This window comes from Micromys minutus (genome assembly GCF_963924665.1).
Source record: "Micromys minutus genome assembly, chromosome: 6".
Lineage (NCBI taxonomy): Eukaryota > Metazoa > Chordata > Mammalia > Rodentia > Muridae > Micromys > Micromys minutus.
Window position 1 is genome coordinate 47,652,330 of NC_137975.1, and position 12,477 is coordinate 47,664,806.

Sequence of the window (12,477 nt, forward strand, 5' to 3'; positions counted from 1 at the left end):
AATGTAAGGCAGTGCTGTGAACCTGTGACATGCTACTAATATCTTTTTTATCCTGGAATTTGCAAAGCTTTTTAACATCACTGAAGAATTATGCTGTGTGCAGGAAGCTGATGACCTGTGCTGTATTCACATGAGACCTGACTATGGTGTGATGCTACGAGAAAATAGAACCTTGCAGCAGTTAGGTGATAGGTTGGAGATACTGCCTTACCATGCTCCCCATGTGAGGGATCAGTGGGAAGCCAGAAAGTGAGATCATTTCTCCCTCACCTTAACCTTGGACTTGGTCTTTCAGGTTCAGACACTAGAAAAGAAATTTCTATCATCTACATTACCCACACATAGAGATTTGTTAGAGCCCAGTGGTGTTAGTGTGTTGAGACACAGTTCCCTGTTAGGTACCATCTTTGTACAGCTGACCTCGCAGAACTGATGCTCTGATCCTGTTGGTCATCCACTAGTCTGCTCAGTATACTTCCTGTCATCATGGGATTGTTCTATTGCCTAATGTGACTGGGTTAATGAATCTCTTAAACTGCCTTGTTTGCTGCCAAAATGTATCCAAAACAGAACCACAATTGACTCTTCTGGCTCCCAAGTTATCTTTGCAACAATTATTCACTGTGCTTGTCTTGCTGTAAAATAACTTTCAGTACCAGAACAGTTAGATACTGAACAAAATACAAAAGATGTCTTTTGTTTACATAGGATTATATTATATTGTGCAAGCTATCTGCTGAGTAATTGATAAAAATAAATAGATTGTAATTGGGTTTTAATAGAAATAATTTCTAGTTTTTTAAAGAGAAAGAAACCCCAACTGCATACTGGAACCCAATTATAGACTTGAACAACAAACAAAAAAGTCTTTGAGAATAACATTTGCTGTGACTGTCAGGTACCTGGGTTATTTCAGTTAATGAGACAAGACATTTACCATTTACCACAGTCTGAAACTCATTACTCAGCTTCAAATAAGCTGTGAAAGATGTGTAAGTAGGAAGTATTGTCATTATTGGAACAGCGTATATTTTCCAAATCATTTTATTTAGTAGAAATAGAAAGAAGACTACTTTCTCATTCATTGGCTATTTGTGTCCTAAGAAAGAAAGGTACTATACACCAACATGACTTGGTACTTCATAATAGTAATATAATTTGGTGACCATAGTTAGAATTTTCACCAAGCAAGAGGTTATTACACTGACTATGCTACAAAGACAGCCTGTTAAATTTACTGCTGAAGCTCATACTTGTTTGGAAATATTAATAATTGAGCTGGGCAGACATAGTAGAATATTCCTTTGTTCTTAACACTGAGGAGGCAGAGGCAGCCTGGTCTACAAAGTGAGTTCTAGGAAAGCTAGCACTGTTCCATACAAAATCTCTGTCTCAGAAACAAACTAAGAACCGAATTAATGTATCAGGGTATAGTTTAGTGGTAAAGCTCTTGTCTGGCATATATGAAGAACTGGGTTTAATCTCCCGTCTGAAAGGGGGAAAAATAGAACAAACATAAACCTTTTCAGGGTTTACTAACTCATTTAATCCTTTGTTGAAACTGGAAAGAGTTCTGGAAATAATTAATCATAAACAAACAGGATATCACACCGTGAAATCACTCACTTGCTCCTGCCAATTTCCAAAAACAAAATTTCTTTTTCATTTTTTAATTATATTTTTATTGGATATTTTTATTTATGTTTCTAATGTTATCGTTTTTCCTGTTTCCCTTCCAGAAATATCCTATCCCACCCAACCCCCTGCCTGATTCTATGAAGGTATTTGCCCACCCACCAGCCCACTCCCTCACATCTTTCTGCCCTGGCATTCCCCCAGTCTCTGGATGGGCTTTTCTTCAGTCTCTACTCCACACTTTGTCTCCCTATTTCCTCCAGGGAATATTTTGTATGCTTCTAAGAAGGACTGAAGCATCCGCACTTTGGTCTTCCTTCTTTTTGAGCTTCATATGGTTTGTGAATTGTATCTTGGGTATCCCGAGCTTTTGGGCAAATATCCACTTATCAGTGAGTACATACTATGTGTGTTTTTTTGTGATTGGGTTATCTCACTAAAGATGACATTTTCTAGTTCCATCCATTTGCCTAAAAATTTAATGAACTCATTGATTTTAGTAGCCGACATACTCTATTGTGTAAATGTACCACATTTTCTGTATCCATTCTTCTGTTGAAGGACATCTGGATTCTTTCCAGCATTTAGCTATTATAAATAAGGCTGATATAAACATAGTGGGGCATTTGTCCTTGTTATATGTTGGAGCATTTTTTTGGTATATGCCCAGGAGTGGTATGGCTGGGTCCTCAGGTAGTTCTATGTCCAATTTTCTGAGGAACCACCAGACTGATTTCCACAATGGTTATACCAGCTCAATGGTAGGAGTATTCCTCTTTCTCCACATCTTCACCAGCATTTTCTGTCACCTGAGTCCTTGATCTTAGCCATTCTGACTGGTGTGAGATGGAATCTCAGGACTTTTCTAATTTACATTTCCCTGATGTCTAAGGATGTTGAATATTTCTTTAAGTGTTTTTTGGCTATTCCATACTCCTCAGTTGAAAATTTTTTTATTTACCTTTGTAGCTCATATTTTCATAGGGTTATTTGATTCTCTGGAGTTTCACGATTTTAGTTCTTTGTATATATTGGTATTATTCTACTACTGAATGTTGGATTGGTAAAGATCTTTTCCCAATCTGTTGGTTGCCATTTTGTACTATTGGCAGTGTTCTTTGCCTTACAGAATCTTTGCAATTTTATGATTTTCTGGTTGTCTATTGTTGTTCTTAGGGAATAAGCCATTGGTGTTCTGTTCAGTAAATTTTCCCCTGTGCCCATGTTCTCTATTTCCCACTTTCTCTCCTCTTAGTTTGAGTGTGTCTACTTTTATGTGGAGGTCCTAATACATTTGGACTTGAGCTTTGTACAAGGAAATAAGAATGGATTGATTTGCATTCTACATGCTGACTTCCAGTTGAACCAGCACCATTTGTTGAAAATGCTTTCTTTTTTCCACTGGATGGTTTTTGCTCTTTTGTCAAAGATAAAGTGTGTGGATTCATTTCTGGGTGTTCAATTTTTTTTTCCATTGATCTACTTGCCTGTCTCTGTACCAATAACATGCAGGGTTTTTTTTCTTAAATCAGAATTTATCTGTATAATACAGCTTGAAGTCAGGGATGGTGATTCCCGCAGACGTTCTTTTATTGTTGAGAATAGTTTTTACTATCCTGGGTTTTTTATTATTGCAAATGAATTTGCAAATTGCTCTTTCTAACTCTATGAAGAATTGAGTTGGAATTTTGATGCAGATTGCATTGAATCTCTAGATTGCCTTAGACAAGATGGCCATTTTTACAATGTTGATCCTTCCAGTCATGAACATGGGAGATCTTTCCACCTTCTGAAGTCTTCTTCAATTTCCTTCTTCAGAGACTTGAAGTTCTTGTTATGTAGATCTTTCACTTGCTTGGTTAGAGTCACACCAAGGTATTTTATATTATTTGTGACTATTGTGAACGGTGTCGATTCCCTAAATTTTTTCTCAGCCTGTTTATCTTCTGAGTAGAGAGGAAGGTTACTGATTTGCTTGAGTTACTTCTATATCCAGCCACTGTGCTAAAGTATTTATCAGCTGTAGTAATTCTCTGGTGGAATTTTTGGGGTCACTTACCATATCTGATATTTTGACTTCTCCCTTCCCAATTTTTATCTTTTTGACTTCTTTTATTGTTTAATTGATCTGGCTAGTACTTTGAGTACTCTATTGAATGGAAAGGGAAAGAGTGGGCAGCCTTTGTCCAACTCATGGTTTTAGTGGGATTGCATCAAGTTTCTCTACATTTATTTGATGTTGGATACTGGTTTATCATGTATTGCATTTACTAAGTTTAGCTATTGGCCTTGTATTTGTGATCTTTCCAAGACTTCTACCATGTATTGAATTTTGTCAAATGATTTCTCAGCATCTCATGAGATAATCATGTGTTTTATTTTCTTTGAGTTTGTTTATATGTGCATTAAGTATGGATTTCCATATATTGAACAATCCCTAGAATGAAACATACTTGATTATGATGGATGAGTGTTTTGACGTGTTCTTGAATATGGTTTGAGAATTTTTTTGAGTATTTTTTCATTGATATATATAAGGAAATTGATCTGAAGTTCTTTCTATGTTGGGGCATTGTGTAGTTTAGGCATAAGGTTAACTGTGGCTTCATCGAACAAATTTGGTACTGTTTATTCTGTTTCTATTTTGTGGAATTGTTTAAAGAGTATTGGTATTAGGTCTTCTTTGAAGGTCTGATAGAATTCTGCACTAAACTCATCTGATTCTGGGTTTTTTTCTGGTTGGGAGACTTTTAATGACAGGTTTTATTTCATTAGCAGTTATGGGACTGTTTATATGGTTTATCTGATTCTGATTTAATTTTGGTACCTGGTATCTGTATAGAAAATTGTCCATTTCACCCAAATTTTTCAGTTTTGTCGAGTATAGGCTTTGGTAGTAAGACCTGATGATTTCTTGAATGTCCTCAGTTTCTTTTGTTATGATTCCCTTTTCATTTCTAATTTTTCTAAGTTGGATGATATTGTCTCAGTGCCCTCTGGTTAGTTTGGATAAGGGTTTATCTATCTTGTTGATGTTCTTAAAGAACCAGCTACTGGTTTTGTTAATTCTTTGTGTAGTTCTTTTTGTTTCTACTTGGTTGATTTTAGCCCTAAGTATGATTATTTCCTGCTGTCTACACCTCTTGGATATATTTGCTTCTTCTTGTTCTAGGGCTTTCAGGTGTGCTATCAAGCTGTTAGTGTATGTTCTCTCCAGTTTCATTTTAGAGGGCCTCAGAGCTATGAGTTTTCCTCTTATCATTGCTTTTATTGTGTCTCAAAATTTTGGGTATGTTGTACCTTTATTTTCATCAAATTGTAAAAAGTCTTTAATTTCTTTATTTAGTACTTTCTTGACCAAGTTTATCATTGAGTAGAGTATTATTCAGCTTTCACGTATATGTAGGCTATCTGTTGTTATGTTTTGTTTATTTGTTTCTATTTTTCATATATTTTGTTTTTGGTGTTATTAAAAACCAGCCTTATTCTGTGGTGATCAGACAGAATGTATGGGCTTACTTCAATGTACTTGTATCTGTTGAGACCTGTTTTGTGACCAATTATTTGGTCAATTTTGGAGAAGGTACCATGTGGTACTGAGAAGAAGATACATTCATTTGTTTTAAGATGAAATGTTCTATAGATATCTATTAAATCCATTTGGTTCATAACTTTTGTTAGTTTCATTGTGTCTCTGTTTAGTTTCTGTATCTATGATCTGTCCACTGCTGAGAGTGAGGTATTGAAGTCTCCCACTATTAATGTGTGAGCTGCAATATGTTCTTTGAGCTTCAATAAAGTTCCTTTTTTGAATGTGTGTGCCCTTGCATTTGAAGCATAGATGTTCAGGGTTGAACTCTCGTATATCTTGGTAGATTTTTCCTTTGATGAGTATGAAGTGTCCTTCCTTATCTTTTTTAATAACTTTTGGTTGAAAGTTGATTTTATTTGATATTAAAATGGCTACTCAAACTTGTTTCTTGGGACTATATGCTTGCGCTTCCTCTGGGTGTTGTGGGAAAGGGTGTAGAGGAGCCAGTGCCACAGGTCTGCTCAGGCCACAGGTCAGACCCAAAGGACAAGTTTCCTTTTATAAAGTAATTTAATGGTGATACATTTACAGCATAACTGCCTGAAAAAAAGTGCTTTCCTCATGTCTACAGTGCAGTTTTGATACTACTATGATACATTCACATAAAACTTCAGTAATCTAGTCCTTTCTAGGAGTCGGTATGGGCTATTTTCATTGTTTATCACTTTATTATCTTTGACTAAAGGCTTCTAAATGTCGCAATATGGATATATAAGAAGACAGAAGGCAAATACACACATTTGAATGTAAGCCACAAGGAACACACTGTTCATCTATGTATATTCAGCAAGATCCTTTTAAGCATTTAGAAAAAGATAAGCATTTTCTGGCAATTTATTAAACTTGATACCAAAATAACTCTAATATTAAAACTGTGTTAATGTGCATGGCAGTCTCCAGAGTCACCCAGATCTGAATTATCAGAGATTGTTCCACCATGAAGCATGGACTAGAACTAATCTGATTTGGGGTTTTGTTTATTTAAATCAGACCATGGATAGGATTTTCACATCCTGTCTTTTGAAATACAAGTTGAGTTCTACCAATGAGGTAATATGAAGAAGTAATCACACAGTCAAACCTAACTCGGTGTTTTCCTGGAAAACAGCAGCTGCATAGTTTAGTTTGGATTTGCTCACTGTACTTTCTGTATGCCAAGCTTGATACCTGTAGTAGGAAGATTATTTGCATGCATTGGTTGTTGCTCCCTGGTATGGACTCCATACACTCTCCTCCTAATTAGATTTGCATATCCTCCCCACCCACCCCCACTTTCTTCTTTCCTTTATTTCAAAAGTAAAAACAACACAGTCAGGCATAGACCACTATGTGCCTAACATGCCAATTTATACTGGAACTAAAAATTATACACGAATTAAGTAATATCTTTGAGCCAGAGATATGGCTTTGCAGGTAGGTACACTATCTATTCTTAGAGAGAACCCAAGTTTGTTTTCCAGCACCTACGAAGAGATTCACAACTACCTTTAACTTCAGTTTCAGGGAATCTGACTTCTTCCTCTGACCACTGATGGTGTTGAGCAGTCATGTGGAGCACAAACATACATACAGACAAATTATTCACATTTATAAAAAAATTAAATATATTTACAAAAGAATTAAGCAACATCCTAAAAAGCAGAATTGGACAGCATAATAAATTACATATTTTAAATCAAATTAGTAAATTCCTTTACTTAATATGCTAAAAAAACGGAGCAATTATTGCCATAGCAATAATTGTATAATATGTAGAAATAATATGTTCTTATGTTTATTAGTATTTCCAGTCCAAGCTACATGGCAAACTACAGAAAATAAACATGCTTATTCTATTCTCCAGTACATACACAAGGCCTCAAGCACAGCACATCTTCAGACTATTGTTTTCATGTTGGTGATCAATCCCAGGGCCTTATACATGCTAGATAAATGCTGTATCACTTAAGTGCAGTCCCAGCTCAAGGTACAATCTTAACAAATAAGAGAATTGAGAGAATCCATCAACATGGGCAGGGATGATCACAAGGATATTTTGATGCACTAACGTTCTCTCTGTCCCTCTATGCCAGAGCTCACTAGCTGTTTAGCCTTACTAACAATGAGTTTATTCACTTGTATATAACTTAAGAATACTTACTGTCATTTCTTTGTGCTGTTAGAGAATCAAGTGAGATCATCCATCCCAAATGTTTAACACAGTGTCTGACATATAAGAGGTGTTTATTTTGTGGTAACCTTTTATACTTGATTACCTAATTTATTGCAGTAAAATTAAAGTAGCCAATCATGGCTGACTAGCATTCAAACATTATGGAGCCTTTGTTCCAGAGAGTAACATAAATAAGAAAATTGCAGGTAAGAGAAATTGATGAAAATCACACCGAACACAAGCAAAACTTCAAAGAATTATCCAGACGCATAACCAGTGAAGAATGAGATGAGAATGTACATAAATTAAATTCAAAAGTAATAGAAAAATACCAAGCATAATAGCTGATGTCTGTGTGTCCAGCACTTAGGAGGCTGAAGCAAGACAGTTAGCATGAATGACAGGTCAACCTAGCCTACATAGTGAGTTCCAGATCAGTCTGGAGAGAAGATATGATCCTGTCTTAAATAAAAGTCTTCTTCCAAGCAAGAGAAATAAATTAAGTGTGAAAAGCAAAACAATATGGATTGACAGTTTGCCATCAGAGAAATAAATAAGTAGTGAAATAAGGTATGAATGCAAAGTGCTGACTAGAATGTTGCTATTTCAGTGACTGAAGTGGAAATTTCTTGTTTCTTTGGATTTTCAGTTGTGTCATATGATGTTTTTCTGAAAACTGTCTTCTGAGAGGATGTTTTCACTAAAGCAGACTTGTGGGAGGATGTTTTGCTGAGAACAGACATGTGGTGTATTTCTGGAAACTGCTTTGAAAAATAGCGTGACAGTGTAGACACTTGAGAGAACACAAGATGTTTGGAAAGGCTATAAATAAATCCAACAGGCAGTGGATGATGATGTGTGGTATTGGTTCACCTTGCCACTGTTTGCTGGTCATTGTTGGTCATGACTCTATAGGAAGAAAGTCACCAAAGAACTTCTGGTGGTGTTATGGAAGTTTCTTACTGCTTCTGCTGACTCTGGATGATTGGCAGAGCCTCACAGTTTCTTCTAGATTGACCTTCCATTTCTGATTTGTCAGTGATATTTGTTAGTAGACTGAGCTGCCACTTCTGGTTCCTATGAACTGGTCTGCTGATATCCAGACAACACAGATGGGATTCACCCCAAAGAACTATTTATAAACAGATCCATATTTTCTTTGCCCAATTTACCTTTCCATTCTACTACCTCTGGTGTGTTGTGGCTAGAAGGGAGCTTATAGTGTCTCAGTATACCTATTAAAGTATGTTTGAAAAATAAAGCAGTATAGGTAAACAATGTAACAAATGATACAGACATGAAAGAAAATAAATAAAAATAGAGTCATGCCTCCATAAGTAATAGTGAATTATAGGTCTGGAAAAATGTAGAAGTTTAAATGGAATAAAGTTCATATGAGTATGTGGTATTCTTGTGAGGCAGACAAGAATGTATGCTTCCTGAAAATCTTATTGTAAAGCTTTTGATCATGAAATAGAGATCTACTATGCAATCTCATTGCTTTTGACATATTTGTTTAAAAACAGACATAACCTCTTCTGTATAATTTTTATATTTAATTTTAAAAGACTTACTTATTTATGTATTTTATGTATGAGTGTTCTGCCTTCTGCATACCAGAAGTGACAATCCCCTTATAGATGGTCGTGAGCTACTATGTGATTGCTAGGAACTGAAGTCAGGACCTCTGGAAGAGCAGTCAGGTGCTTTTAACCGCTGAGCAATTTCTCTAGCCATTATTATGTTAACTGTGTGAAATTGGTACTCACAGTTTCTGTTGGACACTGACACATTGCTTGTGGGTAGTTCAGTTGTCTGTAAATCTTCTGGGCCTTTCTAAGTTGAATTAAAATATAATTAATAAAGAGTGAGTTACTGTGGCATTTGGTTGACATCTGCAATATCTAAAGAGTTACACTGGTATTTAAAAGACACTTGAACACTCTTGATACTTTTCCTCTATAGAGGACTGAATATTTCTCAGCTAGTCTGTGGCTTAAATTACATAAGGCTTTACTAAAGACAAAAGTTTAGAGCACGGTTCTTCACCTAATTTGGCCTTCTTTTGAAGGCTGTCCTGGGATGGACTCATCTCTCAGTTTATAAGTAGTTGGTACACACAGCTAGAGGGACAAAACCCAAGCTAATCCAGTGTCATATGCACTCATGGCACAATGCTTTCTTCTTGGTTTGCCAGTCAGTAAAAGAACTTTGCCTATATACAGAGCCAATCAACAGACAAAAAAAATACAACTAGATGATTTAAAGCTTTCAACTTTGTGAAATTTAAAATTGCCATGTATATGAGTTATGATTTTAGCTTTAGAGATTGGACTGTATATAGTTCAATTTCTTGTCCACATTCTCTGTGCTTATAGTTCTTACTTTGACTTGTAAAGAAGACACATTTCACTCAAGTCCAACCTGGTGTGGTAAACTTGGTAAACACACTTATTGGGTTTCCTTATAAGCACTTGAGTGAAGGGGGTACTTAAGGAACATGAGTGATCCCACAGTAGTCACATGACCTGAAAGTCCCGCTCTAATGTGGACCATGTCTTCCCCTTAGCTGCATAAATGGAGTACCTGTAAGGTTACAGTATATCTGCTACTAAATACTTCTTTTTAAAAGTGTCAGCATCGAATTTGATTATGCAAAGTTGTGGAAACTGGCAAAAGTTAATGTAAGACTTAGTATCATTGTCAAAACTAGACAGAGTTCATGAGTTAAAGTAATAACAACTATTCAGAAGATGGGCTATTTGGGGAGAAGGAAGGCTAACAAAGGAGAGAGCTTAAGGATCCAGACTATCTCCTTTCCTGGATGGGCAATATGCTAGTGATACCTTATACAGGCATGTACTTATAATCACAAACTCTCTGGTTCTACTAAAGGATATAAATTTAAATATTTATTTTATACACATTTCCTGAAATCTATATATCATTACACAGTACAATAGAATTTAGAGGCAAGCTTCCAAGTCCTCTTATCCGTGAAGAAAAATAGTAAAGTTTCCATCTTCAACCTACATTTTTCCCAAAAAGAGGAGAGAAAGAAAATCTAGCCCATTAAACAATCCAATATTAATTCAAATTTTTCTTTCAATCTTGTGCTTAAATGAAAAACGAATTGTGGCTATATCAGGACAAAAAGTGTCCCAAGAGTTCAAAACTCACTAAGTCAACCAACTTGTTTCCATGTATGTTTGTTCTCGAGACCCAAGCAATAAAGCCTGCAAGAATAAGATTTTTCAATCTAATCTTAACCTTGTTACCTTCTTTCATATAAAAGTTTAATATACCTGAACAATAAATATATAAAAGCTTTAAAATAATTTTTATTTTATTAACTAATCATTATTATCCTCATTATTTTGCTTTTCTGAGATAAGACCTCACTGTATAGACCAGACAGACCTTGAACTCAAGGAGGTCAAATGCTTCCATCTATCCAGTGGTAAAATTACAGTTGTGTACCCCCACAGCTAGCTTTAAAGTTATTCTTAAATGAACTCTTTTATTTTCCCATCTATGTATTAACATTAGATCTGCAATCTCCTGCTACATAGCTTAGCCTGGAACTTCAACCCCCATTCATATTTATAAGTTTATAGTTGTGTGCTATTCCTGTTTGTCCTGTCCCTATACGTTTTGCTTAAGACTTAGAATAAGAATATTTCTTGACCCTGATCAAAAATTATTTTTAAAATTAATATGGAAAACTTTGTTGGAAGAAATCCATTCACATCAAAGGTACTTGCTCTGGTACACAGCACTAGACAAAGTTGGTTCTCCCATGGATTATGAAACGAACACTCTCATCCTAGACACACTAACAAATGCTTACCCAGCATTTATTTACATCAACCAAGAGATGACTTAGGGTTCTACAATGTGGAAAACCCAATGGCCAACTGGCTTTTGAGAACAAATAACTAAAACAGCGAAAATTTTTATGTTAATCATATTTCATGATGCATTTCACGATGCAGATGGTGACTTGAATTTGTGGAGAGTGTGTTTTATGCTATAAATAATAAATTAATAAATTAATTAATGCTTTTAGGTGCTTGCTAAAGTTTTCTCAACAGATTTTTCTCATGGGCAAAAGCAGGCAAATCAGTACGAAGTTCTGATGATTTTACCCTATCAAGTTTTCTCTGTGCGCTGATGCACTGAGGTCTTACGTAATGGCAGTTGAGTCTGAGGACCACCTCAGATCACTGACATACCAGCTGAATGGTTGATACAGACTTGCCTCCACCTGATGGGTCATTCAGTTCAGAACCCAGTCCAAGATGGTGGTTATGTCCCACAGGTCCGCTGACTAATGGCTGGCCCTGCAGGACAAGGACAGTACACAATTAGTGGGAGTGCAGAAGCACACATGTGTGGACATGACGGCTCTATGCAATGTTTTGGTTTCAACAAACACATAAAAATAATACCTGGAAAGTCTCATAGTGATGAGTATTTATTAAAAAATATCACCTCAGAATGTATTAACGGTATATCCTCAGAAAAACCTAGTTGTGACTGAAAGAGGCAGAAATGGAAGTAGCTTAATATTGTCATTTAATTTACTAAAACTTAAACTTACATAAAATTTTATTTCTCTTTGATATAGGTATGAAAATGATTGTCAAATTGTATTCCACCCTGAAAGTACTAAAATAATATCTTCCCAAATACATTATTCAATTAAGCATTTGTGAACATTCAAACATCTATATTCCTTTTATTGTATGCGATAACATGGACTTTAAATTGTATTGTTGTTAATTATTGTTATTATTATTAATAATTATGTCACACATGTGCATAAGCCCCAGCACCTATGTGGAGGTAAGAGGAATACTTTGAAGATGTAGAAACCTGCATTCCCCAAACATGAAACAATCTACTTTTTTTTAAACCAATTATAAAGATAAAGCAAAAGGTAGCATGTATATTAGATCCTCAGTAATGGGCTTTTTAAAAAATTAATAACTAGAGTTAAGAACTAACTTGTTGGTTAGAATGAGCCATATGTTGTTGACATTACTGTGCCTTCCCTTCCACAGATCGGCACATGAAGATGGCCCTATGACAGAAC

The 12,477-nt window shown here is 35.6% G+C and overlaps 1 protein-coding gene across 3 annotated transcripts in view; it reads right to left on the reverse strand.

The window, feature by feature from the left end:
* Positions 1-12,477, reverse strand: part of SLC39A12 (solute carrier family 39 member 12) — a gene marked incomplete at both ends in the record, with an annotated part of 84,345 nt that overhangs the window by 32,470 nt on the left and 39,398 nt on the right. For 2 of the 3 annotated variants that reach the window (XM_080918200.1, XM_080918199.1), the window contains 2 exons: positions 9,149-9,215; positions 11,615-11,722. In XM_080918200.1, the coding sequence (XP_080774326.1) occupies positions 9,149-9,215; positions 11,615-11,722 (175 nt within the window). The remainder of the gene's footprint in view (positions 1-9,148; positions 9,216-11,614; positions 11,723-12,477) is intronic. The other variant, XM_080918201.1, reaches the window with a different exon arrangement.